The sequence below is a fragment of the Bombyx mori genome, chromosome 24 (genome assembly GCF_030269925.1).
Source record: "Bombyx mori chromosome 24, ASM3026992v2".
In the NCBI taxonomy this organism is placed as follows: Eukaryota; Metazoa; Arthropoda; class Insecta; order Lepidoptera; family Bombycidae; genus Bombyx; species Bombyx mori.
The window spans coordinates 3,094,888-3,119,551 of NC_085130.1; the positions used below are offsets into that span (position 1 = coordinate 3,094,888).

General features: G+C 38.0%; 2 protein-coding genes across 4 annotated transcripts; one reads left to right on the plus strand and one right to left on the minus strand.

The window, feature by feature from the left end:
• The first annotated feature begins 9,550 nt into the window (after positions 1-9,550).
• LOC101742330 (probable basic-leucine zipper transcription factor I) lies at positions 9,551-17,641 on the plus strand. Of its 2 annotated transcripts, none has more exons than XM_004923704.4 (7): positions 9,551-9,833; positions 10,218-10,340; positions 10,897-11,124; positions 11,653-12,806; positions 14,925-15,024; positions 16,179-16,258; positions 16,807-17,641. In XM_004923704.4, exons 1-7 carry the CDS (start codon positions 9,828-9,830, stop codon positions 16,874-16,876), a joined length of 1,761 nt encoding a protein of 586 aa, XP_004923761.1. In that variant the 5' UTR covers positions 9,551-9,827; the 3' UTR covers positions 16,877-17,641. The 2 variants fall into 2 exon arrangements, with proteins under 2 accessions (XP_004923761.1, XP_021202042.2); XM_021346367.3 differs by having other exon boundaries at positions 9,822-10,174.
• Positions 17,642-18,232: 591 nt separating this feature from the next.
• LOC101742629 (uncharacterized) lies at positions 18,233-24,120 on the minus strand. 2 transcript variants are annotated; one of them, XM_021346366.3, is made up of 2 exons: positions 23,988-24,120; positions 18,233-20,332 (listed from the first exon to the last, which is right to left on the minus strand). In XM_021346366.3, exon 2 carries the CDS (start codon positions 20,301-20,303, stop codon positions 18,261-18,263), a length of 2,043 nt encoding a protein of 680 aa, XP_021202041.1. In that variant the 5' UTR covers positions 20,304-20,332; positions 23,988-24,120; the 3' UTR covers positions 18,233-18,260. The 2 variants fall into 2 exon arrangements, with proteins under 2 accessions (XP_021202041.1, XP_037875905.1); XM_038019977.2 differs by lacking the exon at positions 18,233-20,332 and adding an exon at positions 20,458-23,235.
• Between the last annotated feature and the right edge of the window lie 544 nt (positions 24,121-24,664).

Genomic DNA, 24,664 nt, shown 5'->3' on the forward strand with positions numbered 1-24,664 from the left:
CTGGGATTTTGTTACCGCGAACAAAATTCTCATAGACGAACAGTTCGGATTCCGCTCAAAACACTCGTGCGTTCAACAAGTGCACCGCCTCACGGAGCACATTCTGATAGGACTAAATAGGCGTAAACAAATCCCGACCGGCGCCCTCTTCTTCGACATCGCGAAGGCGTTCGACAAAGTCTGGCACAACGGTTTAATTTATAAACTGTACAACATGGGAGTGCCAGACAGACTCGTGCTCATCATACGAGACTTCTTGTCGAACCGTTCGTTTCGATATCGAGTAGAGGGAACTCGTTCTCGTCCCCGTCAACTGACCGCCGGAGTCCCGCAAGGCTCCGCGCTCTCCCCGTTATTATTTAGTTTGTATATCAATGATATACCCCGGTCTCCGGAGACCCATCTAGCGCTCTTCGCCGATGACACGGCTATCTACTACTCGTGTAGGAAGATGTCGCTGCTTCATCGGCGACTCCAGCTCGCAGTAGCCACCATGGGACAGTGGTTCCGGAAGTGGCGAATAGACATTAACCCCACGAAAAGCGCAGCGGTGCTCTTCAAAAGGGGTCGCCCTCCGAACATCACTTCGAGCATCCCACTCCGTAGTAGGCGCGCAAACACCTCCGCCGTTAGTCCCATCACTTTCTTTGGCCAGCCCATTCCGTGGGTCTCGAAGGTCAAATATCTAGGCGTCACCCTCGACAGAGGGATGACATTCCGTCCCCATATAAAAACGGTACGCGACCGCGCCGCGTTTATTCTAGGACGACTCTATCCAATGCTTTGTAGTCGAAGCAAACTGTCCCTCCGTAATAAGGTAACTCTCTACAAAACTTGTATACGCCCCGTCATGACGTATGCAAGCGTAGTGTTCGCTCACGCAGCCCGCACCCACTTGAAATCCCTTCAGGTTATTCAATCACGATTCTGCAGGATAGCCGTCGGAGCGCCTTGGTTCCTTAGGAATGTGGATCTCCACGACGACCTGGAGCTCGACTCTTTTAGTAAGTATCTACAGTCGGCATCGCTGCGCCATTTTGAGAAGGCGGCACGACATGAGAACCCTCTCATCGTAGCCGCTGGAAATTACATACCCGACCCAGTAGACCGAATGGTAAACCGTCGACGTCGCCCAAAGCACGTCATTACGGATCCTCCTGATCCATTAACGGTGCTTTTAGGCACCACAAGCACCGGTCACCGTCCTCGTCGAACCCGTCGCTTGCGACGAAGGGCTCGACGAGCGAACTAACCCATAGACACAGCCCACTGAGTTTCTCGCCGGATCTTCTCAGTGGGTCGCGTTTCCGATCCGGTGGTAGATTCTGCGAAGCACTGCTCTTGCTAGGGTCAGTGTTAGCAACTCTCCGGTTGAGCCCCGCGAGCTCACCTACTAACGTTAGGGTGAAGCTGAAATAGCCTCTCAAGGCTATCAGCATAGGTAGGGATAAAAAAAAAAAAAAACCGGCAAACGTTGTTTTGCCACATAAATTATTTCTAGAAAAGATAAATAACCTAGATACCGACTGCAGCGCCATCTGCCGGGCTGATTTGTGAATCTAAACCATCCAGGGTGCCAATCAAACGCAAAAAAAAACATTCAAATCGGTCCAGCCGTTTAGGAGGAGTACAGTGACAAACACACGCACAGAAGAAATATATATATAAAGATTGGTATCGTGGCGCATAAAATAAAACTACCCGGCTTTTGCACTTTTATTGTTCTCTTCCAAAATCCTCTAGTTAACATAATTAAAAAGTAACTCATATCTTTTTTACACTTTTCTCATTCAATTCTCTTCGCCATCTTGTTTTTCTCTATTAATCTCTTTTCTCTTCCAAGCATCGTTCAACACTCTGTGGCGTTTAAGAACGCACCTTGTTATGATGCGTAAGCCGGAACGCACGAGAGATGGTAAAAAGAATATAGTCTGTGACACGGGACCTTTTTACCGCCGAAAATTAAAAACGAAAAATAAAATATAATGTGTTTAATAACTAATTTAATATAATAACTTAAAATTGTTTATGCCGCTTCAACAATAAAAAAAGTGTGTGTGTCCGCTCCGACGCACGACTGGAGTTTACTGGATATAAAAAATTAAACGAAACAATACGAGAAATAGTTCTATATTACGACAACACGATACACTACAGATTATTAACAAATTAACGAGACACAAAACAAACGACTAACAAATATATGAAAATACAATAATGAGAGAAACGCGCGATCAGTACGAGGCTTTGTGGCGGACTGCCGGCGCAGCAGCCCGGCGTCACCTGCGATAACGCGGCCGCGCGTTGGCTCCTGATTGGCGCGCGCACGCATCACGCAATCAGGAGCCAATCAGGCGCATAACGCATTTCGTGTGACATGCTAGTACGATTTTGATTGGCGCGCGCACGCATCACGCAATCAGGAGCCAATCAGGCGCATAACGCATTTCGTGTGACATGCTAGTACGATTTTGGTCCCCATAATTTTCATACCCCGGGCCTATATATGTAAATCGATTCTAAAGGAGTAAACTCCAAAAATTTCTATTGTTTCAACTGTGGTGTCAATTACATAAAGCACTTTACGGCGAAATAAAGAAGGGACTCTATACGGACTCCCTCAACTCTTTTAATTTGTTCCGTTCTTACTAATACTACATATATTCTTTGTTGGTTGTGTTGTGTTTTTCAAATGTCCCCAATAAAAGAGCGTATAGGGAGCCACTGGCACCGCAAGTAACACGTTTTGACCTATAAAACTGAAGTCTCAAATGCACTGGCTTTATCACTAGCATACACGCTTCAAGGCACAAAAAGGTCGCATACGCAACCCCGGCTCAAGCTTAGCAGCCGTTTAAATCTTGAAATACCTTACAAATAGTTGTGTATCAGATTTATACGAAACACGAAACGGTCTGCCCCGTACGATAACAAATCAGCGAGCGTGAAGATAGAACATTCTGGAATATAAAACAGTGTGGCTTTTCGTTACGAATGCAAACCTCTTGCCAAAAAGCGCACTACAATGGAGACGATTGGAACGAAGCCAGAATGTTTTTAATATTTTGTATTATATGCACTTCGTTTGATTCATTGAAGAATGTAAATCAGTTTGTTGATCGCGTTTTTGCGGCTGATTAAATTTGTGCAGAGCTTTTCGCAGCTGTCGAGGTTCTTGAACTTGAGGTCTTGAGTAGGGGATATTTGAAGAATCTCATATGGGTCTCAAAGTCTCAATATTAAACCTCTTTTATTATTCATTCTCTCTGCGACTTTTCCAGGGTCGTCGGCCGATTTTGAGCTGTACTGCTGAACTCCAAATCTGAAAATGATTTTAAAATCAGCAACAACATTTAATGTAAAAATTTGTTGGCTGATTAGTCAGTAAAAATGCGCTAAAAATCAGCGTGGAAAATCAGGTGGAATCAATCAGACAAGGTGGAGCAATGACATCGACTATAGGCCTAAAATTTTTAACGCCGAAATCTAATATCAGAGGCACCTTTATCTATGGTTTTGGGTTTGCGTTGCTCTCAAACACGGCGTTGGTAGGAGGCCCTTTCAAAGAACCTATTAAATTTGTAATTATTAAATTTTGATGAGCGCACTTACTAGAGGACCCTAAGGTAATAATTGCACACGGGTGCTACAATGGCTAAAAAGAACTATCCTATAGACACAGAGACACACCGTGTGCGGTGCAAGCTTTGCATGCTCGCTTACGGTGGCCCTGCAGACGGCCCAGCTGATGGTGAGTGGTTGCTGTTACTCGTGGACTTCAGTAATACCAGGGACACAGCTAAGCTTCTACCCACTGCTGAGTCCTCTGGAAGCCTCGTTTGAAGAAGTACATGTCTTAGCGCTCGGTAAAAGTCGTTGTATGTCTACCATTTTGTATTAGGGAACGAACCCAATAATGATCTCTAGACATTACTAAGACATTTTAAGGGGAATTATTTCGAGTCTCGATCGCCAAGGAGTCAAAAAAGTTTGTATATTGCTACGCGTTGGGTTCGGGATAAATAAAAATTCTATCTAAGCACAAATAAACACTGTATTAACACTTAAAACACTTAACTGGTGGTAGGACCTCTTGTGAGTTCGCACGGGTAGGTAGGCCCTGCCTATTTCTGCCGTGAAGCAGTAATGCGTTTCGGTTTGAAGGGTGGGGCAGCCGTTGTAACTATACTGAGACCTTAGAACTTATATCTCAAGGTGGGTGGCGGTATTTACGTTGTAGATGTCTATGTGCTCTGTCGGTAACCACTTAACACTAGGTGGGCCGTGAGCTCGTCCACCCACCTAAGCAATAAATAAATAAAAAAAGCTTCGTCAGTCATCTACGCAACGATATCGGTAATAATTAAAATATGTACACATGCATATTCTTACTACCGAAACATATCATTTTGCTTCCGCGCGAGTGACTCCAAAGCACTGAATCCACAAAACTAGCTTTTAAAGTTCGTGAACGCTTTTGGAATCCACATTAATGCGTTACCGCAATATCCATTACTTCCGGTTGTTATCGAAGCCGCGATCCGACAAACATGTCCGTCCGTTTCCGACTGAAATTATCTTTCAAGTTTCGCTTTTGAGTGACACAGTGTAAATATCTTTTAGATATGATACACGAAATTAGGTATGTATATACAAGGTTTAATGCGATTTGATATCAAAGCCGAAAAGAACATAATGTATATGTCGTAATGTATATATGTGAGCGCTATGACATGTCCTTCTTCAAACGAGGCTTGTGGAGAGTATTAAGCGGTAGGCAGCGGCTTGGCTCTGCCCCTGGCATTGCTGACGTCCATGAGCGACGGTAACCACTCACCATCAGGTGGGCCGTATGCTCGTCTGCCTGTACGGCAATAAAAAAAAATGTCGCAGAATATGTCCATATCTTCATTATTTCTTTGACACAGTGGGTGTTTGGTGGGTGATCGTTCAAAGAGATTGTGTAGCACGAAACCATAACAGTTCTAAGACGTCTTCATTCTTCCTAATTCAGGCAACGAATGTGCCTTAGATAAGACATACATATACAGGGATATATGAGTCGTCTATTATCAAAGGTGGCAATCTGTGCATTTGGACAAAAAAATGTTATTGATATGTCAATACAGATTGATTTGAATATAATCGTCTCCTTCAAAGAATACGGTTCAAAACCTAAGAAACCTAAGAAGAAAAATCTAAGATGTCGTTCAGAAGAGTTTTGTGACTGCCAATGGAATACAAAGTCAATAATTCGTTTTTCTGATTTACCAATAATTGTCCAAAAGTCACATTGCCGCCTTTAATAATAGTCGACTCATATATCGATATATTTAAAAAGGTTTTAACTTACTGAATATAAATAAACTGTGTCGTCGGTCGTGTAGATTCAATTCCGATAAAATTAGTGTTGTTGTTATACAGACTTCGGAGCTTTTTTCTCACTTCTAGTTAATGACGTCTCGCAAAATTTAATAAGAAAATTGTTTGTGTGTAGACAGACACTTTTAGATTACACATTACAATTTTTTTTTTGTGGGATTTTATGACCTGGTAACTAAGACCTTTAGGTCATGTCTTATTTTAATTTATATTGTTACTTTTTTGAAAAATGATAATATGGAGTGAAATGAAATGGAGATGATTAATTTGAGACATTAATAAATTGGGATGAAATGAGATGAGATGATATGGGATGAAATATAATCTCAGTAAAATGGTGGTCATTTACTGAGATTTTTTCAGTGGACTTTTTGGAGGATCCCGAGAAGTTATAACGTTCAATGGCTTTGTTTCATTTTCCCACATTTGTGCACTTTCACAGATATACTAAACAGTTAATAAACCACCGTTATTACACATTTAAACCTGAAGAAATACTGTATAGACAAAACAAATCACAAAACTTCACTCCTCGCGTTCCCGCCAAGAAGTCAAACAATTTTTTTTATCGAATTTCAATATGTTGTCAGATAAAAAAAATATGTTATGCATGTATACGTAATATAACAATACAATGTTTTATTCAAGACGTGCTTGTTTGTAATTTTCTCTCCCTAAGCTGAGATATGTCTAATATAGATAGGGTTAGCACTTTACTATATTTTTATTTATTTGATTATTTTCCAAATTAGGGCCTTTAAAGACCGAAACATTGGCTGGCTGTGTTGTCGGTCCACAACATTGCCCATATGTATATGTCCCACCAGAGATTGGACAGCAGCGTAACAGTGCCCACAATTTGAATTTGTCGTTAGTAGGGTCATTGTGTCCACTGTGGTCCGACATCCTTCGGGGTTTTCCCGGGGATGAAGTCCTATTGTAACATCAGGACGGGTACCACCGAAGGCGGACTTTTGGCGCGCACTATGCGGTATGGTAGGTTTCATCTAGCCGGCGTGGTGGAGCTCGATGGGGCTTAGTCGGTTCTGCGGGGCGCTCTTTTATTATTATTTATTATTTATATTTTATTGCTTAGATCGGTGGACGAGCCCACAGCCTACCTGGTGTTAAGCGGTTACTGGAGCCCATAGACATCTACAACGTAAATGCGCCACCCACCTTGAGATATGAGTTCTAAGGTCTCAGTATAGTTACAACGGCTGCCCCGCCCTTCAAACCGAAACGCATTACTGCTTCACGGCAGAAATAGGCCGGGTGGTGGTACCTACCTGTGGGGACTCACAAGAGGTTCTACCACCAGTAAAGACGTAGTCTCCTGTGAGGAATTGGGGGAGGTGGACAACCTCGGTCCTCCTCTTCCCCTCTTCCTCTCTGGAGGCGCTGGAGTCCGACGTAACCCCGTCCGCTTACCCCGCTCGATTGGGTATGAGTAAATGCATTCGCCAGCGTTAAAAAAAGGGTCATTGTGCCGTTGTCATATTTCTACTGTAAATATAAATGACTGTGAACAAATCAAGCACGGTCATCTGGTCCTAAATTAGGATTCTCTGTGCTATGGGTACCAGAGACTCACATACATACTATATACGTTTAAATATATACATGTAAAGAAAAAGCTTTTTTATGTAATCTATCTTCTATCTATCTATATATTAATACGTGAAGCAAAAACTTTGTATCCCTTTTTACGAAATTTGCGCGGACGGAGGAGTATGAAATTTTCCACACTTATAGAGAATATAGAGAAGTGCACAATACTAATATTTTTTTTAAATAATGCATAAAAGATACATTAAATTAATAAAGAAAACATTACACACACTACATACCATGTATTTGACGCACACACGCATGCATACTATTTATTGTCAAACTTTTGTTCTTGGCGTCTGTTGTCAAATTGAGAATAGATTAAATATTGTTTGTCTTTGTTAATATTTTTTATAAAGTAGTCTTGGCGAAATTTGTGATTATAGAAGTATAAAATACAATCATAATAGTGTCCAAATTCCAATTAATTATAGTCCAATTTCGACTACTGCGGGACCTCTAGTTTAAATAAAAATGAATTGCTGTTCGTTAGTCTCGCTAAAAGTCGAGAACGGCTGGACCGGTTTGGCTAATGTTGGTCATGAATTATTTGTAGAAGTCCAGAGAAGGTTTAAAAGGTAGATAAATATGAAAATACTCGGAATTACATAAAAATAACAATTTTGTTTTTCCTTTGATGTGTGCCCCGTCGGATGGATTCCTTTTGTTTGTTTTAAGTTTATTTTATACAAAATTTTAGGTCTTTTATTTATCGACTAGCGACCCGCCCTCGCTTCGCTTCGGAAACATTAAAACACACATGAAACAAAAAAAAAAAAATTAAAAAAAGTAGCCTATGTTCATCAGAGACAATATCGGCTTCTAATGGAAAAAGAATTTTTCAAATCGGTCCAGTAGTTTCGGAGCCTATTCGAAACAAACAAACAAACAAATCTTTCCTCTTTATAATATTAGTATAGATTGAGGCACTACGAAGTCTGCCGGGTCAGCTGGCTTTTACACAGAACCTTTGATACTTTTTAGTTTAAAAAAAATATGATTTTCCTTAATTAGATTGACTGAGCTCTCTGTCATTGAGAAAAAAGAGGAGTTCAGTTTTACTTAATACAATAATACTGTGGAAAATAAAGCCTTTAAATAAATGTTGTTTCCTTAATATTGTACAGAAAAAAAAACACAATGAGGTCTTTTATTATTGTTCAACCGTTTTAGAGAATATTCCATATCATTGTATAGATAATGAACACCCAGAAAACAAAATGTTCATCACACGAATGTTAGTTTGATGTGGGAATCGAACCCACGACCCTTGGCGCAACAGTCGGAGCCTCTAACTACTGTACCGCCGAGTCAGTCATGCATATATTCAGGACAGACGTGATGCTATTGAGACATCGACCTCATGTCTCAAGGTCGATGGGAAGCAGCCAGTTAGACCGCTTCTACCCATCTAGGACAAATAAGCCATATAAAATACGCATGTTTTTTTATTTATTGCTTATGAAATGGTGAACGTGCTCACGGCACACCTACTGTTAAGTGATTATCGGAGAACATGGATAATAGATTGCGAATGTCACACCCAATTTGGTACATGAGAATTGAGATTCAATTGCTGTTCCATCCTTGAAAACGTACAGCATGATTGCTCCGTATCAGAAATAGGCCTATGGTACCCGTGCTGGGTCACAAGCCCTCTGAGTTTTTCGCCGTATAAACATGTGAAGAATAAAAATACAATATAAGATAGATTTACATACGATTAAATACAAATAAATACTAAAAATATGCAAGTAAATACAAAATAAGTAGCAACTTGTACAATTATATCTTAGTATTATTCCTGGTTATTAAGCAGAAGCGTTTGTGCATGTATCGCTTAACAGCGGACCATGGGCCGCATGTATTGCTTCGAAATAATAATTATAATGCTTACGGATTTTCTTTAATAATAATTAAGTGATAAGACCTTATAAAGATTTTAACGTAATACTTACATACGTGTTGTCTAAATAAAAAGAAAGGGAAATATCAAAGTAATGCTGAATGTAGTTTAAAAACTAAAGTAAAATACGCTTGTATAGTAAATTGAGTCAACTGGAACTAACAAGACAACTGGTCAGGATATAAGACCGAAGTTAGAACTATTGTATTGTGATAGGTCTTTGATGTGTGTACAGATTTTCGAGTTAATTGGATGTCTTCAGTGTGCGTAGTGCGAGTTTTTTAACGTTCTCGATAGCGTAAAAGTTAACCCAGTTTTGTATGCAGTTGGAACAGCGCCCCTACCGGCAAACGCAGGCAAACTATCCCCTTCCATACAAATATGAGCTAACTTTTACGCTATCGACAACGTTAAAAAACTCGCACTAAGCACACAGGTCCTCAAATCAGTGACTTCAAAAGGCCGTTCAAAAATTCCGTTACATACAAGCAAACATACATATCAAACTAATAAAAGCGTGTTAAAACAAGCAACTTATTCAGTGTCATTGATTGGTTTTTTTAGCGCAGAAGTTATTACCCCTTATACCTCGCTTGAGTTTCGTGGATTCGATTCCCACATCGCGAATACATTCCCGTTTCTTATTTGAACAGATACGTATAGATGGGAGCCCAGGAAATCTTAGTTCCGGATGAGATGACCGTGTGTGATATGTCTTTTAAGGAAAAGTGCTCTAAAATCTCACTTCATTTAAATCAGATCTCAATAGTTATAACCAAGAAAAAAACGACAGTCGATAAAATTAGCATGCACCTCGCACATCCCTAATAGTAAGGTCGATAAGCACGCATCCCGAATAACAATGTCACATCACTATTGTCTATAAAAAGATGGTGTGAATCGCAACTTGAAGTAATACATCGGCATAATGAAGGTGATTGCACGTGTGTTTTTATGTATACTCGCTTTATTGACTAGTGTTTGATTACATTATCGATAGACACTTTTTCGTTTTTAACAAATAATCGATGTGTTCTGTTTTAAATCTGATTAATGATTATAAATTATTTTGTTCATTTTAAAATTTTGCACAATGTAAAATTGACGATATCGTATATGTGGTGACTAGACATCGCTCCTAAGCGATTAATGTATTTATTTTTATATTTAAAATTTTTTAAAGCTTTAATTTTTAAAGCTGTAATATGTTTTTACCTAGCATTTAAAAATACAAATCCTGAAATGAAGCATGATTGGTTTTTATTTGCGATTAATGTTAGACATCTTAGTTTGGTCTTAACTGATGTCAACTCCTCAGGAATTATTGGCTGTGATATTGGCGTTGGCCAGTGTGGTAGCAGAGGCTCCGGCGCCCTACGCTCCAAGCGGCTGGAAACCTGAAGGCCCAGCCTTCGTGTTGCCGCAACGAGGACAGTTGCAGGTAAGACAGTTTTTTACTGGTGGTAGGACCTCTTGTGAGTCCGCGCGGGTGGGTACCAACACCCTGCCTATTTCTGCAGTGAAGCAGTAATGCGTTTCGGTTTGAATGGTGGGGCAGCCGTTGTAACTAAATGAGACTTTAAAACTTTTATCTCAAGGTGGGTGGCGCATTTATGTTGTGGATGTCTATGGGCTCCAGTAACCACTTAACACCAGGTGGGCTCTGAGCTCGTCCACCCATCTAAGCAATAAAAAAAAGACGAATTTTGATAACTTAAAAAATTCTACCTTTATTATCCTTGAGTATTGTTTTTTTATTACCCTAGTTGGTTGAACGAGATCACGGCATACCTGGTATTGAGTTGTATTGGAGTCCATAGACATCAAACGTGACCGCCCTCCATCACATCACCACTCACTCCGAATGCATTTTAAGCGTCATATCAATAAGGCCATTTTTGTACACCATTATTTGCATAACTACCCACAAATTGGCATAATGTATCAAGACACACGAGATAGTCTTTTTAATACTCACCACGTAATTCTTGTTGCAGCCACAGCAAACCCAAAACTATCTGCCACCTTTTGACCCAAGGAATCCAGCCATTCCGGTAATACCTAGCAACGAGTATGGAATACCCAATGACGTGTCAGTCCAAGGTCTACCTACTCAGGAGCAGCAGCCAATATTCCAGACTTCTCCAATAAATGGCCAAGAGAATCAAGGACCATATTTTACTTCTGACATTAAGAACTTGGACGAAAACCTCAAGCAGAATCAGGTACCTCATAATGGCTCATAAATTTAGATCAATAGTGGTAATGATGGTAATGATATATGTGTCTTAGGATAAATTTCGGGACATTGAAAGTATTTTTTTTTTGTTATTCATAGATAGAAATTTATAAGTTACTAGCTTTTGCCCGCGACTCCGTCCGCGTGGAATAGTTACATAACGCTAAATTTTACCCCCCCCCCACTTCATTTACGTAGAAAATGAAAATATTTTGAAACATTCTTTATTGGTGCTCCACTTGTATGGGTCTCATGATGTTATATAGCCTATTAGCCTTCCTCAATAATACTGAAATCTTCCTAATACTGCAAGAATTTTTAAAATCGGACCAGTAGTTCCTGAGATTAGCGCGTTCAAACAAACAAACAAACTTTTCAGCTTTATAATATTAGTATCGTCATATCATATAATATTAGTATCGTCACTTGTTGGCTCTAGTAATGCCAGGAGAGCAACTAATTTGCTGCTGGTTGTAAATTATTTCTCTAATTTCATCTTACACATTCTTTTCAGTACCAGATCCAACAAGAGAACTACCGCACTTTCCAAAGGCAAAAGCAACTAGAGGCAGCTCAGGCTAAGAATCAAGCTAATAACCTTCCTGCACCACAAGCCCCAAGGCAATTCGCTTCAAGAACCACTGCGCGACCGACTTCGACCACGCCTGCTGAGAGGACCACAGAAGCTCCCGCCACTCAAGTCACCGAAGCCAATCTGAATGAACGAGAGATCTTAGAAGACGACAGCTCTCCAGCCAAGCTACAACAGAAGACATCTGTGGAAATCACGAGACAGAACATTCAGCAATACCCTGGGGAGTTGTACCTCGCTTCGTTGGCTCAGCTACGGCTGCAACCACAATTTGTTCCTTTACAACAAATTAGGGATAGCTACGTCCAGCCGCTGCAAGTTGAGCAGAAGCCAGCTGGGTTCGATGGACCTGCGCACTTCGCTGCCTTCCCTTCTGTACTCGCTCAGCAACAGGTTGAAGGTCAGCAAAATATAAACAGAAATCCGCCGCTTTTGATCGGAGAACAAGCCCCACCAAACTATCTGGTTCAACAGCCTGCAGCTCAGTTCCAACCTGCCTACCAACCTGATTACCAACAACCAATCGCTTTGCAGCCACAAGCACTCCAGCCAAACTATCTGGCTCCTAACAGCGAAGCTGTCGGTATTCAACAGCAAGTGCAGTATCAACCTGCCGCTACCTACCAACCTCAGCAGTTCCCTCAACTGCAGGCTCAACCGGTCCTTCTTCAACCGACGCAAATAAACCAGCCCACTCAATTCGCCGCGCAACCAGCCCAAGAATCAGAGAACAATAATCGGGAAGAGGTTGAAAATATCCAACCTCAAGTTTATCAACCTCAAACTCAACCGAACTACCAGCAACCTCAAGTATATCAGCCGCCTGTCTTCGTTCAGCAACCCGTCAACCAGTATCAGGCACCACTTTTCCCTGCCCAGCTGATCAGTCAAGATCAGCTCTATCAAGGGCAATTCCAGCCTCAATTTGTAGCTCAGCCTGCCCAACAAAACCAAGGAACCTTGCAAAGTGGGCTAGACGTAGATCAAGAAGGAAACGACCTTGAGCAGTCCGAGGAGGCCGAAGATGATGACGAGGGGTCGAAAGCGACTGCAGTGGCCACCGTATTTGGAGCAAGGTCGGTGTACATACAGAATTTTAATAATTAAATGTATTACTGAAAACATATTAGCCGTACGCGACACTAAGTAAAGTTTATGGCCAATATATTTAAATCGGGAGTTTTTTTTTGTTATTGCTTTCTTGGTTGGATGTACTCACGGCCCACCTGGTGCTAAGCAGTTACTGGAGCCCATAGACATCTATAACGTAATTGCCGCCGCCTACCTTGAGATATAAGTTCGAAGGTCCCAGTATAGTTACAACGGCTGTCCCACCCTTTAAATTACTGCTTCACGGCAGAATTAGGCGGGGTGGTGGTACCTACCCGTGCGGAATCACAAGAGGTCCTACCTATTTTGTTTACGATAAAAAAAAAAATCGAACCACTGTTCGTTTTTCTTTACTATTTATTTAATACTCAGCCCATTTGAGCGATCTCAAATACAGGACACATATTTAATTTTGATAATTGATTTAATGGGGTTTTAAGATTTTCTAAATTGTACTATGATGGATAGTGCAACTACAGAAGGCATGAATATACACAAAAGAAGAAAGAGAAGCGTCAGGAATTTTTTAAAGACATTTCTTTTTCCTCGAAGGCTATTATTATTATTTATTTTTTTGGAGTTTACTCCTTTAGAATCGATTTACATATATAGGCCCGGGGTATGAAAATTATGGGGACCAAAATCGTACTAGCATGTCACACGAAATGCGTTATGCGCCTGATTGCGCATGTCACACGAAATGCGTTATCGCAGGTGACGCCGGGCTGCTGCGCCGGCAGTCCGCCACAAAGCCTCGTACTGATCGCGCGTTTCTCTCATTATTGTATTTTCATATATTTGTTAGTCGTTTGTTTTGTGTCTCGTTAATTTGTTAATAATCTGTAGTGTATCGTGTTGTCGTAATATAGAACTATTTCTCGTATTGTTTCGTTTAATTTTTTATATCCAGTAAACTCCAGTCGTGCGTCGGAGCGGACACACACACTTTTTATAGCCTTTGTTGGCAGACGAGCGTACGGCCCACCTGATGGTAAGTGGTTACCGTCGCCCATGGACTTCAGCAATGCCAGGAGCGGAGCCAAGCCGCTGCCTACCGAAAAATCATTTTATATTCATACTAAGGACACTAGTTTCACTGAACGTGATAAGATTGTAACATAGTTGTCGTATATCGCCTATACAATATAAAGATTCGCTTCGTGTATCCACAGTATATTTCGATTTATGTAAATGAGACTCGTAACAATGGTGAACATTGCCCTAACTCGGCGTCGCATATTGATAACCTTTAATTGAACAAAACAGTAAATTATAAATGTGAGTTCGGATATTATTGCGTTACTTGTGTAACTTTGAACTTTCACTATTGAAACACTTTATAATTGGGCAACGAAATGGAAAACGGTGGAAGAATTGTGGATTTGATCATGTTAGAGATGATACTAGCTTAAAGTGTTTACGTGTTCGTGAATTGAAATACTTTATAATTGGGCAATGAAATGGGAAACGGTGGCAGAATTTTCGATTTGACCATCTTGGAGATGATACTAATTTGGAGTTTTTATGTGTACCGGAAGACGTAGTGTGGGTAGGCTTGCCACAAGATGGACTGACAACCTATTGAGGTTCGCGGGATCCGCTGGATGCAGGCAGTGCAGGACCGATCTTTGTGGTGAGGCTTGTGGGAGGCCTATGTCTAGCAGTGGACATCTGTGGGCTGATAGAATAGAATGTGTTCGTGAAAGGACTCGATAATCCTCCCATTAGTCTCCCGGGAATTAGGGCGGGAGAAGATTGAGCAGAAGATACTGCTGAAAGTTAATAGAATTATGTAGCTCAGGGTTCACCAGGGTCTCGTAACGGTATTGTCAGATAAATAACTGGACTGTTTTCGGTGTATGGTTCTCTAACCTTTATCACACAATGTTTTTGGAAAACAATATTTCGTTTTAAACAATTAGGCAATTAGTGTTTCTTATTATGAACGCCCATGGACAGCATCAAGCACACAGCGGCAATATAAAAAAGTATCACTTTCACTTCGCTTCGCGGTAAAATATTTAAGAAAGCGCCGCAAACCTTAGTTTGGAAAAATCTTAGTCTCAGCATTACTCTTATTCCAGGACCCAGCCAAGAGTTATCACCCAATACGGAGCTCCATATCCAGTGCCGAGGCAGCAGGCGAGCCCTGGATACCAGACCACTACTGAATCAGCGGTCGAAGTAAGTTAAATTGGAATCTGACTGAAATTCGTCGCAGTATTCATCCAATGTTTTATTTTTGAGTTAAGTTTGAATGGTACAGTAGTTATCGAGCCCGCCAACAAAAACAGGTCGTTAACACAAAAATTCGGAATTCCATGGACAAATAAATCTATTCTGGATCAGCTTCGCATCCGAGGTTCTCAACAATCTGCTATCAGAGGATCCTCAGCTACTTCGGTCACATTGCCCGCCAACAGTCAGATAACTTGGACAAAGTGATTGTGATAGGCAAAGTAGAAGGAAAGAGACCCCGCAGTCGATCACCTAGTCGCTGGTGTGACCAAATAACCACCCTAACTGGGCTGCCAGTCGCAACCGCCCTTCGAGAAGCTGAGGACCGGACGAGATGGAAACAGCTCACGAGACAGGCCACGGTCAAGTTACAGGGACACGACCTTCAGTAATGAAGAAAGCGACGAAGAAGAAGAATACAAATTACAATTGCCCTCCTAATGCCAAAATCATTTGGGATTCCCTAAAAGCTGAAATTCATTTAGTGTATTTGTGTCGCAAGTCAACTCACGGAATGCGTGAAAAGCGCGGGACACCTATCAATTCCTTTATTTACTTAACAAAATTACAAGTACTAGCTATTGTGAAATGAACTATAAGGTAGATTGGAATGGTAAACATTCTGTATAATGTGTGCAAGGAATTCGGCCTAAGATCCTGATCACGTAACCAACTAATGAAAAACAATTGAGTTATGATGTTTTCAACTTTTATTATATCGCATTTTTAGAAATGAAATGGCTTAATTAAAAATTTTAAGATAAATAATTTTATACTTTAAATAACTTATAAACATATTCATCTATCAGTTTACAAAATTAAAGCCTCTTTTAGTCTAGAAAAGAAAAAAGAACCCTTTCAGTCTCTTAAAAATAAAGCGCATACATTAAAGTATTAAAATCTAAAATATTAATATTAAAATTCTTCAATAATATTTTTGGAGTTTGCAAAAAAATAAGAATTTTTGATTAGGCCACTTAAATTCTAAAGGTGCGATATTATCTTCTGCCTTGACTGTACATTAAAATACCTTAAAACTGAATCGAAGGACACGACTTTCACTCGTGGCAAGCTAAATTAATTATTTGGTTGATTATTAGGAAGTAACGGAGGAAGGTCCTGCCATCGCCCAGGCCGTGGCGGTCTCCAACGGGGGTAGGAGGAAAAATGCTAAACTCAGGTAAATATCCCGAGATATATCTAAAAATCTCTCGAAATTATTGAAGTAATTCACAAGGACACCCCGTTTATTTGTGTCTGAGCATTTCTAGACTATAATCTTCTCAAAATACAAAATTAAACGTAAATGTTATCTCCCTCTTATCGTAAATAATAATGGAGATGCTAAATTTACTAATAGCGATGAAATTTTGGTCATCTACTGCAGATGTGATTGGAATTTGGTGGAAAGCGCCAAATAAAGTATTGAGTGATTCTCTTGTGCCGTACCTTTGACTATTGGACGCGAATTCCGGATTTGATTCCCACAACGGACAAACGATTCTTTGCCTAGGTGCTTATATATACATATTTGCATAAATTTAAACGTATACCTAGTATGTATATCAGCTCAGGCAATCGTAAGCCCAGATGACCGTTTGTCATTTATCTCTGATTACTTATATCTTATAAACGTTTTACAAGTTCTTGATATTGTATTTTGTTATCTGCATGTGGACACGTGAGTATCTTGACCCGCCATTTCTAATGCTATTGCTTTTTTAACAGGACTCGTCGTCTTCGTCCCGTGTTTACATTGGACAGATCCGGACATTTGGTTTTAGCTCAAGAACAGTAAACCAATGAAACATTACCAGTGAAAATAGCTTTCGCAGCCAGAATCCTTATCCAAAAATGCCACTAATTCCTTTCGCGATCTAATGGACGTTAACGTTTGGGGTAGAAGATAATTCTAATGTTATTTGTTAGCATGCAGATTTCGGAAGGAATTTTTTCGTCCCGTTGTATTAACCCAGAAAAGCAAAGACTAAATATTTATGAACATTTCGGTTCCAAAATCATTAAGTACTTAAAAACATTTTTCGGTGATGACATTCGGTTAAAGATATTGTCGGACTTTTCTGTTATAACTCGATGAAACAATTACTATCATTAGAATAAATTGGCTAGAGAATTTGGTGACTTGCTAACTTTGTTATGTGAAGAGGCAGCCTACATAAAGTCCAAAATTTAAATTGGTTGTTCCCAACTTCACTTTTCTATAATTATTAATTTGCTCGCTTGTGGTACAATATAGAATTTTCGAAAATAGGTTCTATTGTTTTTTAGCATGTTGTTATTGTTCATGATTTTATTCATGGAGAAAATATAAGACTTGGCTTAAAAGTCTCTATATCAGGCCATAAAATCTATAAAAAAAAAGATTTTGTTCATGATAAAATCTTCATTTTCCTATATCCTCTTTTGTAATTATAAGTCTTCAGTCTATGGTCTAGTCTTTTATTAAGTGCATAGTAATTTTCCTTCTATTTATTTTTCTTTAATTGTTCTATATTTATTTATGTGATTATGAAATTAATAAACATGTTAGGATCCTTGGAAATTGTTTTTCTTTTTAATTTTTAAATTTCAGCCTACATTTGTGGTTAATTAGTAATTGTATAATAATTGGCAATCGTAGTCGCCAGCGCAGACTGTTTATACGTGCCCAAATAATATTAACATCTGATTCAGCATTATTAGAAATACTTTTAGATAAAACCAGTGGCGGTGACCAATAGATCTGAGTGGCTTGAAGAATATACTTGAATTCTGTGAATATATCCCGTGATGTGGCCACGAATGTATTGTACATCTTCCTGTGTATTTCTGGCTGTCTTTATAAAATCAGAGCGCACGACTGCGCATCGGCAGAAAGAATATATTGGAAATTTCATTCACCTCTTGCGGGTAATGTTACCAGTCATATTTCGACAATGAAGGTTAATCCAAAGTAATTTAAAAATAGTACGAAAAAAAGTGTTGCAAATACGAAATCGAATTTTCATTTTTTTATGTTACACAATGATTAGAATTAAGACCTTCCAACAAACCAAGTGATGAGTGATATCGTGATTATTGTGATATCTATGTTCCGGTAATCACTTAACACACAATAAGGCAAAATCAATGCATTAAAAAAAAGCTTAAAGAATCTCGTACGAAAACCGAAATATAATAAGTCAAGGGTTCAAAACCAAAACAATAAGACCATAGAGACATAGCATGCTAAGGAAAAACATAGGAACACTGGCCAACACAAATGCGTTCTCTTTGAGATACTGTAACGGAACTTCGAAAACGGCTTTGATGCGATTCCACTGTTTCACGTTTTCGAACATGTAGTCTTGTCTAGATAAAGTTTCATTGTCATCGTTGATGTGTAGATCGTTTGGAGGTTTTATGACTTCAAAATAGTCTCTGAAAAATTTCGTTCTCAACCTTTTGAAGGAATCCTTGGACTTAATACTTTGTGAAGCGCCAAGTTTCAATGCTAGTTTATCTATTATACTATTTTCTATCAAATTGCATTGGATCGATTCGTTTACGTCTACTTTATTTTGATAAACATCTAAATTTTCATCGATACTTGAAACGACTTCGATTCCAGGCTCAATAATTTTGGATACTTCCTGCTCAGCTCCATGGCTCTTATGAATTTCAAATGAGTTTAAATATTCCTTCCATTCTTCAATTTTTTTGGAAATTGTATCCTCTATGCGTTTTATAGCTATATCAATCATTATAACAATTCTATCCCATAGATCAGTCAAACTTTCAGGTGTGTATCTCTTTAACTCGTCCGAAAAAGGCTTCGCATTTTCTCCTATTTGTGCATGAATAAAATTATTATCTGGTAAGTTAATCATTTTTCTTGGAGCAAAATCTTCGAGTACGTCCAGATTCTTTTTCAAAACGTTTTTTGTTTCATCTCTAGCATTGAAATTAATTGTAATTTCACTTTTATTTTGATCAATAGTATATTTCTTTAGTTCTTTAGTGACAGCAACATTGTTATTCGTTTCTACTATGGTAACATTATCATCAGGAACTAATCCCATATTGATTACCGTGTTGTTACGTGTTATTTTGTTTGTATTTAAATCAACATCAGTTTTGTTTCCCACTCGTTCTGTTACAGAGCTATCACAATCTTGAATACTTGTTGACAAATTTGAGCTGTTGAAATCTGAACTAGTCCTTGCAATGACATACGCATCACTGCTATCGCACGAAACGCCAAAACTGGAGTTATCCGTCGTATCTTTAGTTCCAATTAATGAATCGATCTCCTTTTTAGGGTTGTTCACATCATTATTAAAACAAACATTTTCACTGTCCACTATAACTTGAGATGTTAGAGGTATATTTGGGAGGACAATAGTTTCGTTGCTTTTAAAATAATATCTATCTTGTTCACTGACGTTAAAAGGAGGTATTATTGTTTTAGTTTTATTACACCCAACAGCTACAGCTACATTGATAACATCTGTTTTGTATGGATTTACATTTTTCGGTGATTTAAGTGTTGCTAAGTTGACAGAATGTATACTAGGAAACATAGAATCATTAAGTGTTAGGGTTTTGTTACTTGAAGCGCTCAAAAAGCTCGATTCTGCAGATAAGGCCGATTTGATTGATCTATTTTCATTTGCATTCATTATGAATTCATTTGAGCAAAACGAAGTCTTCAATAAAAGGTTTTCTTGGGCAAGCACTTTCTTTAGTTTTCTTGGTTTTGAAACTAATTGAGATAAATTTGTATCAAAATTTATCACATAATTAGCATCCAGTTTGGATTTTCTGTATCGATTTTTATAATGAGTACTAAAACGTTTCTCCATGGTATATTTCGGTGTTTTGTATTTAAAATGTATATTCTTAAACGTGATTATTCTTTTGTGTTTTGTACTTTTCTTTGTCAATTTATCTCCAATGGCCTTCCGAGTTATATTTGCATCGAAGATTACTTGGGGTTGCACGTGTACGTCTATAGGTCTAACAATGTAATCAAATGTACTGTTCTTTGAATTATCGCTGTCAATAAACGGAATAAAAGCATTTGATTCAATGAATTTTATGAATCTAGACTCTTCATGTAATACTTTGCTTTCAGATTTTGAGCAATCAAAGTCTTCAATTTCGTTAATTGTCAAATTTGATTCAGGTGTTAGATTTGGCACTTCCGCAAATTTCCAATGCGTATTGGCTTGATCATTCAGCATTTTTGTTTTGGCCCTGTCCTATAAGGTCACTGAAAAAGATAGAAAAACAGTTAAACATTTTTCGACTCGTAAAAGTTTTAAAGAATTGTCAATAATTAAATATCAGATCAACTGGTCCGTCGATAAACAACCAAAAAAATGAAAAATAAAAACATCAATAGTACCGAATTTTATTTACAGAAAACGACTATTTTTACAAAAAAAAAAAAACAAGACAACGACTAGAAACCCAAATCAGTCAGATTCAAATTAAAACCTTTCGCATTTAACTTATGTGAACGAGGCCTTTGAAATAATATATCTTTTAAAACGTAATCGTAAAAGAGAAACGCTATAATTATGGCAGGTATCCAAAGTATCAAACAGTAGATTAGACCTTCACCAAAACCCATTCCATTTCTGCGTAACACCACAACTTTATTCATTTCTAGATCTTCGTCATCGTTTATGGATATTGTGGAACAATCAGGAAAGCTTTGAACATTTGAATCCCTCATAGTCGGAGCATCACAAGCTTCGGCTGATTCATCATTACATTCACACGAAGAATTTGTCACGGGACATTTTTTCTTTTTGCGTTCAGTTTTAACTTGACTAAGGCTGCTACTACAATTTGAACATTTTTCACAATAGTACGCTACATATTGATTGTTCATCTCAAAAAGAGATTTAGATTTTGGTAGAGAACAATATAACGCTTCGTCTACATATTTTTGTTCAGCGTAACTATCATAAGGCAATGTCATGTCAGTAACTCTGATTACAGACTCACTGTCTATGACGTTGTATGAAGAACTACGTTTCATCATTCTAGTGTAGAAATCCATTTCTTTCTTTGGTTCTTTTGATATTTTTAATCCAGACGAGGGTATACCTTTTTTTAAATCATTAGATATTTGGATGCCTTTAGAGTACTTCTCCAAATACTGTTTAGAATTGACCGATTGATGTTCAGGTTTTATCATTTCTCTTTTTATTTGTTCGTTTACAATTTTATCAGTCCTTGAACATAATATCTTTATTTCAGATCGGAGTTCTTGTATTTCTCTAACCATTTGTGCATTAGAAGTTTTATTGGTATGTTTGGATATGTTAGAATTAATTGTTGTGTCTTCTTCGTTATATAAATATTTCGTTTGACTGACTGCCCCGTCTAGTATCGGTATTATCTCTTGACTCATTCTAGTTTCTGTATTACCGTTGACTGATGTAATTGAGGGCTTAACATTGTATGCCTCTGTTTTATCAATGCTGCGAGTATTAAATATGAAATCGTGTCCTGAAACACACGCAAATACACTTTTTGTCTCCTTGCCTGTGTTAGGATGTACATTAACATTGATCTCTAATTTAATTTTTTTATTATCAGTGAGATATTGAAAAATGCTTTTAAGATATTGCAAATAATCTGCTCTGGTTTCTTTCGGCTGAATATTTTTATAATAGTACGTAAAATTATTGTTTCTATTACGTTTTATTTTATTCACTTTTGAGATCTTTTTTTGCTTTATTTTCAGATTAGGTGCCATTTTGTTATTGCAAATATTAGCTTTTTCACAAAAGCTATGTATTGGTTCCTCATTATGTACAATTTTTGTACTGGACTCAAATGATTCGTTTGTAATTTTGTCACTCTTTAATAAATCATTGTGTTCATTTAATTCTATCCTATTTACTTCATTTAGAAACTGATTTTCGTTCCTTTTTATTTCCTCTATATCATTTCTTATAGTAGTCTTATTTTCTGGGCTAGGGTTAGACTCGCCGTGGGCATTTTCATGTTGCACACGATCATTTGGGACTAGTTGATTTTTAACGTCGTTCTCTGCATAAATTGTTTTAAGTAAACTAGTTGCTTCATCTATATCAAGAACTTCTATTGTGCCTTTAATTTCTATATTTCCATGAGAACTGTCTTCATGTGTGCTCCGTTTAGTACGTGTAGAGTTTGAAGCAGTTTTACAAAATGATTTTGTAGTCATAATTCCTTTGTCTTTTCTCTTTTGTCTTTCTTGGACGTGATAAGTTCCAAAACGTTTTGTCAACGACTTTGTTGACACAGCTAATAAATCGAAACTGGAACATTCGAGTAGCCTATTGGACTCTTTGAACGACAAAATTATGTGCTTTCGTCGAATTTGTTTAACTTTATAGAAACTTTCATTACTTTTGTTTTTAGTTCTTGGCATGCTTAATGTCGAGATTCCTCCTAGTTTCTTAAAAGAGCCCGGGCAAGAATGAATAGTGATGACTTTGTCGAACTTTGTCGATTTCTTATAAACCGATGTTTTTCGGTTACAATATTTGCATATCATCACAGATGTGTCTAAACTTTTGTTTTTATTCGCGGGGTCAGTGTTTGATTTATTTAAAATATAGGTTGAGCACGACGCTATTTCATTAACATGTACTTCTTTTTGATGAAAAATTGAGTCTAGAACTGTTGCTTTTCTTTGATTGTTCGCTCCATTTTCCAATAAATAATTTTGAATCAAGCAGTTAATTAATCCTTTTAGGTTGTCAAGTAGAATACGAGTTACGTCTTTGCGTGATTTAGTACTTTCTTTGTTTTCATTATCTCCGCATGCACTCCCATCGTTTTTGACTTCCTCATTATTAATGTCTTTACCTCCTATTGAATATTTGGATTTAGTTTTATCCGATATCTTATTGCGTTTGTTACCGTAATGTCTTCTTAAAATACAAATTTCCGTTTCTATGCTAAAATCTCTTTTGCCTTGTTTAGTTTCAGTTCGATTAGTATGTGAATTGTGCTCAATTATTTCATATTTATTTTGGTACTGCGAAAAGCCAGAGCAAGTTCTGGACTGCGTCGTCATTGTGTTATGAGATTTCTTGTATATGACCTTTGCGTCTTCACATACTTCTTTTAATTTGCCCATAGTTATTGTATATTCTGCTAGCAGTTCGTCTGTAACAAAAAATGTTAGTGAATTGTTCATAATTGTTCATTTGTAAATTGACATATGAAGTTGGTAGAATATAAACATGTATTACCTGGCTGGCCAATCTGTGATAAATCGTACAAGTTTTTTTTTCTTCTACCTAAGCTGATAGCCTTGAGAAGCTATTTCAGTGTAACCTTAATTAGTAGGTGAGCTCACGGGGCTCGAACCGGAGTGATGCTAACACTGACCCTAGCAAGAGCAGAGCAGCCCTAGCAAGAACAGTGCTTCGCTGAATTTACCACCGGATCGGAAACGTGACCCACTGAGAAGATCCGGCGAGAAACTCACTGAGCAGTTTTGTCTTCATGATTTGTGAAATGTATTAAAAGAAAAATACTAATATCGGAACATACGAACACAAAAAAGCGACCAGCATTTTTCTGATAGGAATTAACAAAATCGGGAAACTTATTTGAAATAATTCGCCAATACCGCTTATTCAAAAACGTCGAACTAAAAATTATTTTCTGGCTAATAAATTTTCTCAAAAACTACATTTATGAAACAATCGGTGCTAATATTACAAAAACAGTTGCACGTTAAATAAAAAACGACTAATTTTGTCAAGGCTGTATTAATTATCATTACTGAATTTCATCTTCCGTACTCTAGAGACTTATTATAGAAGAATGCTTTATTGCTAACTATAGGATCACTTTGATTTATCTTTAACTATCTATCGATTCTGTGGTATTTAAAAGTAAGCAGAATTTACCTATTATTTTATTTCACATTGCATTTCTTACACAGGACGTTTTGTGAATAATGTGTTTTAAAAAAAATAAACTCTAAAAATTTTATGTACGTTTGACTTTCAACTTGGCAACTTCAAGATTTAGACCATAGATAATAATATACTTAGTTTCGGAACTGCTTTATTGAGATTAAATTGCGGAAAGAGCATTCGAGAAGAAAGTTTTTGCTCTAGGCAGCTGTGGTTATTGTTACGCCAAATCACTTATAGATGTTACTACGTATACCCAAATGCCAAATACTGTTTTTTTTATTGCTTAGATGGGCGGACGAGCTCACAGCCCACCTGATGTTATGTAGTTACTGGAGTCCATAGACATGTACGACGTAAATTCCGCCACCCACCTTGAGATAAGAGTTCTAAGGTCTCAGTATAGTTATCGTGAGGGATTAGGCCAGGAACTTCGAATTAAAACGCAAGATAAAAATACACTACTTTGTAAGAAATATTGGCAATACTTAACAGCAAAGGTACTAAAGTTGATAGACTAATAGTCAGCGACTAAGTGAGTGATAAAAACATAGGTATAAATATTACACTCTAGTACTGAATAGATTTCTGGTCAACCTGTAGTAATGTAGATCCAATCTAGTTTTTGTAATGCTTATTTCATACAATTCGATATTGGAAAAGAGCTG

Bases quoted from the DNA above. Each gene is read 5' to 3' on its own strand.
- LOC101742629 (XM_038019977.2), bottom strand. From the start codon at position 23,206: ATGGGCAAATTAAAAGAAGTATGTGAAGACGCAAAGGTCATATACAAG.
- LOC101742330 (XM_021346367.3), top strand. From the start codon at position 10,049: ATGTATTTATTTTTATATTTAAAATTTTTTAAAGCTTTAATTTTTAAA. The intron at 12,807-14,924 runs GTCGGTGTACAT...CTCTTATTCCAG, and splicing joins GCCACCGTATTTGGAGCAAG to GACCCAGCCAAGAGTTATCA. The intron at 16,259-16,806 runs GTAAATATCCCG...CTTTTTTAACAG, and splicing joins AGGAAAAATGCTAAACTCAG to GACTCGTCGTCTTCGTCCCG.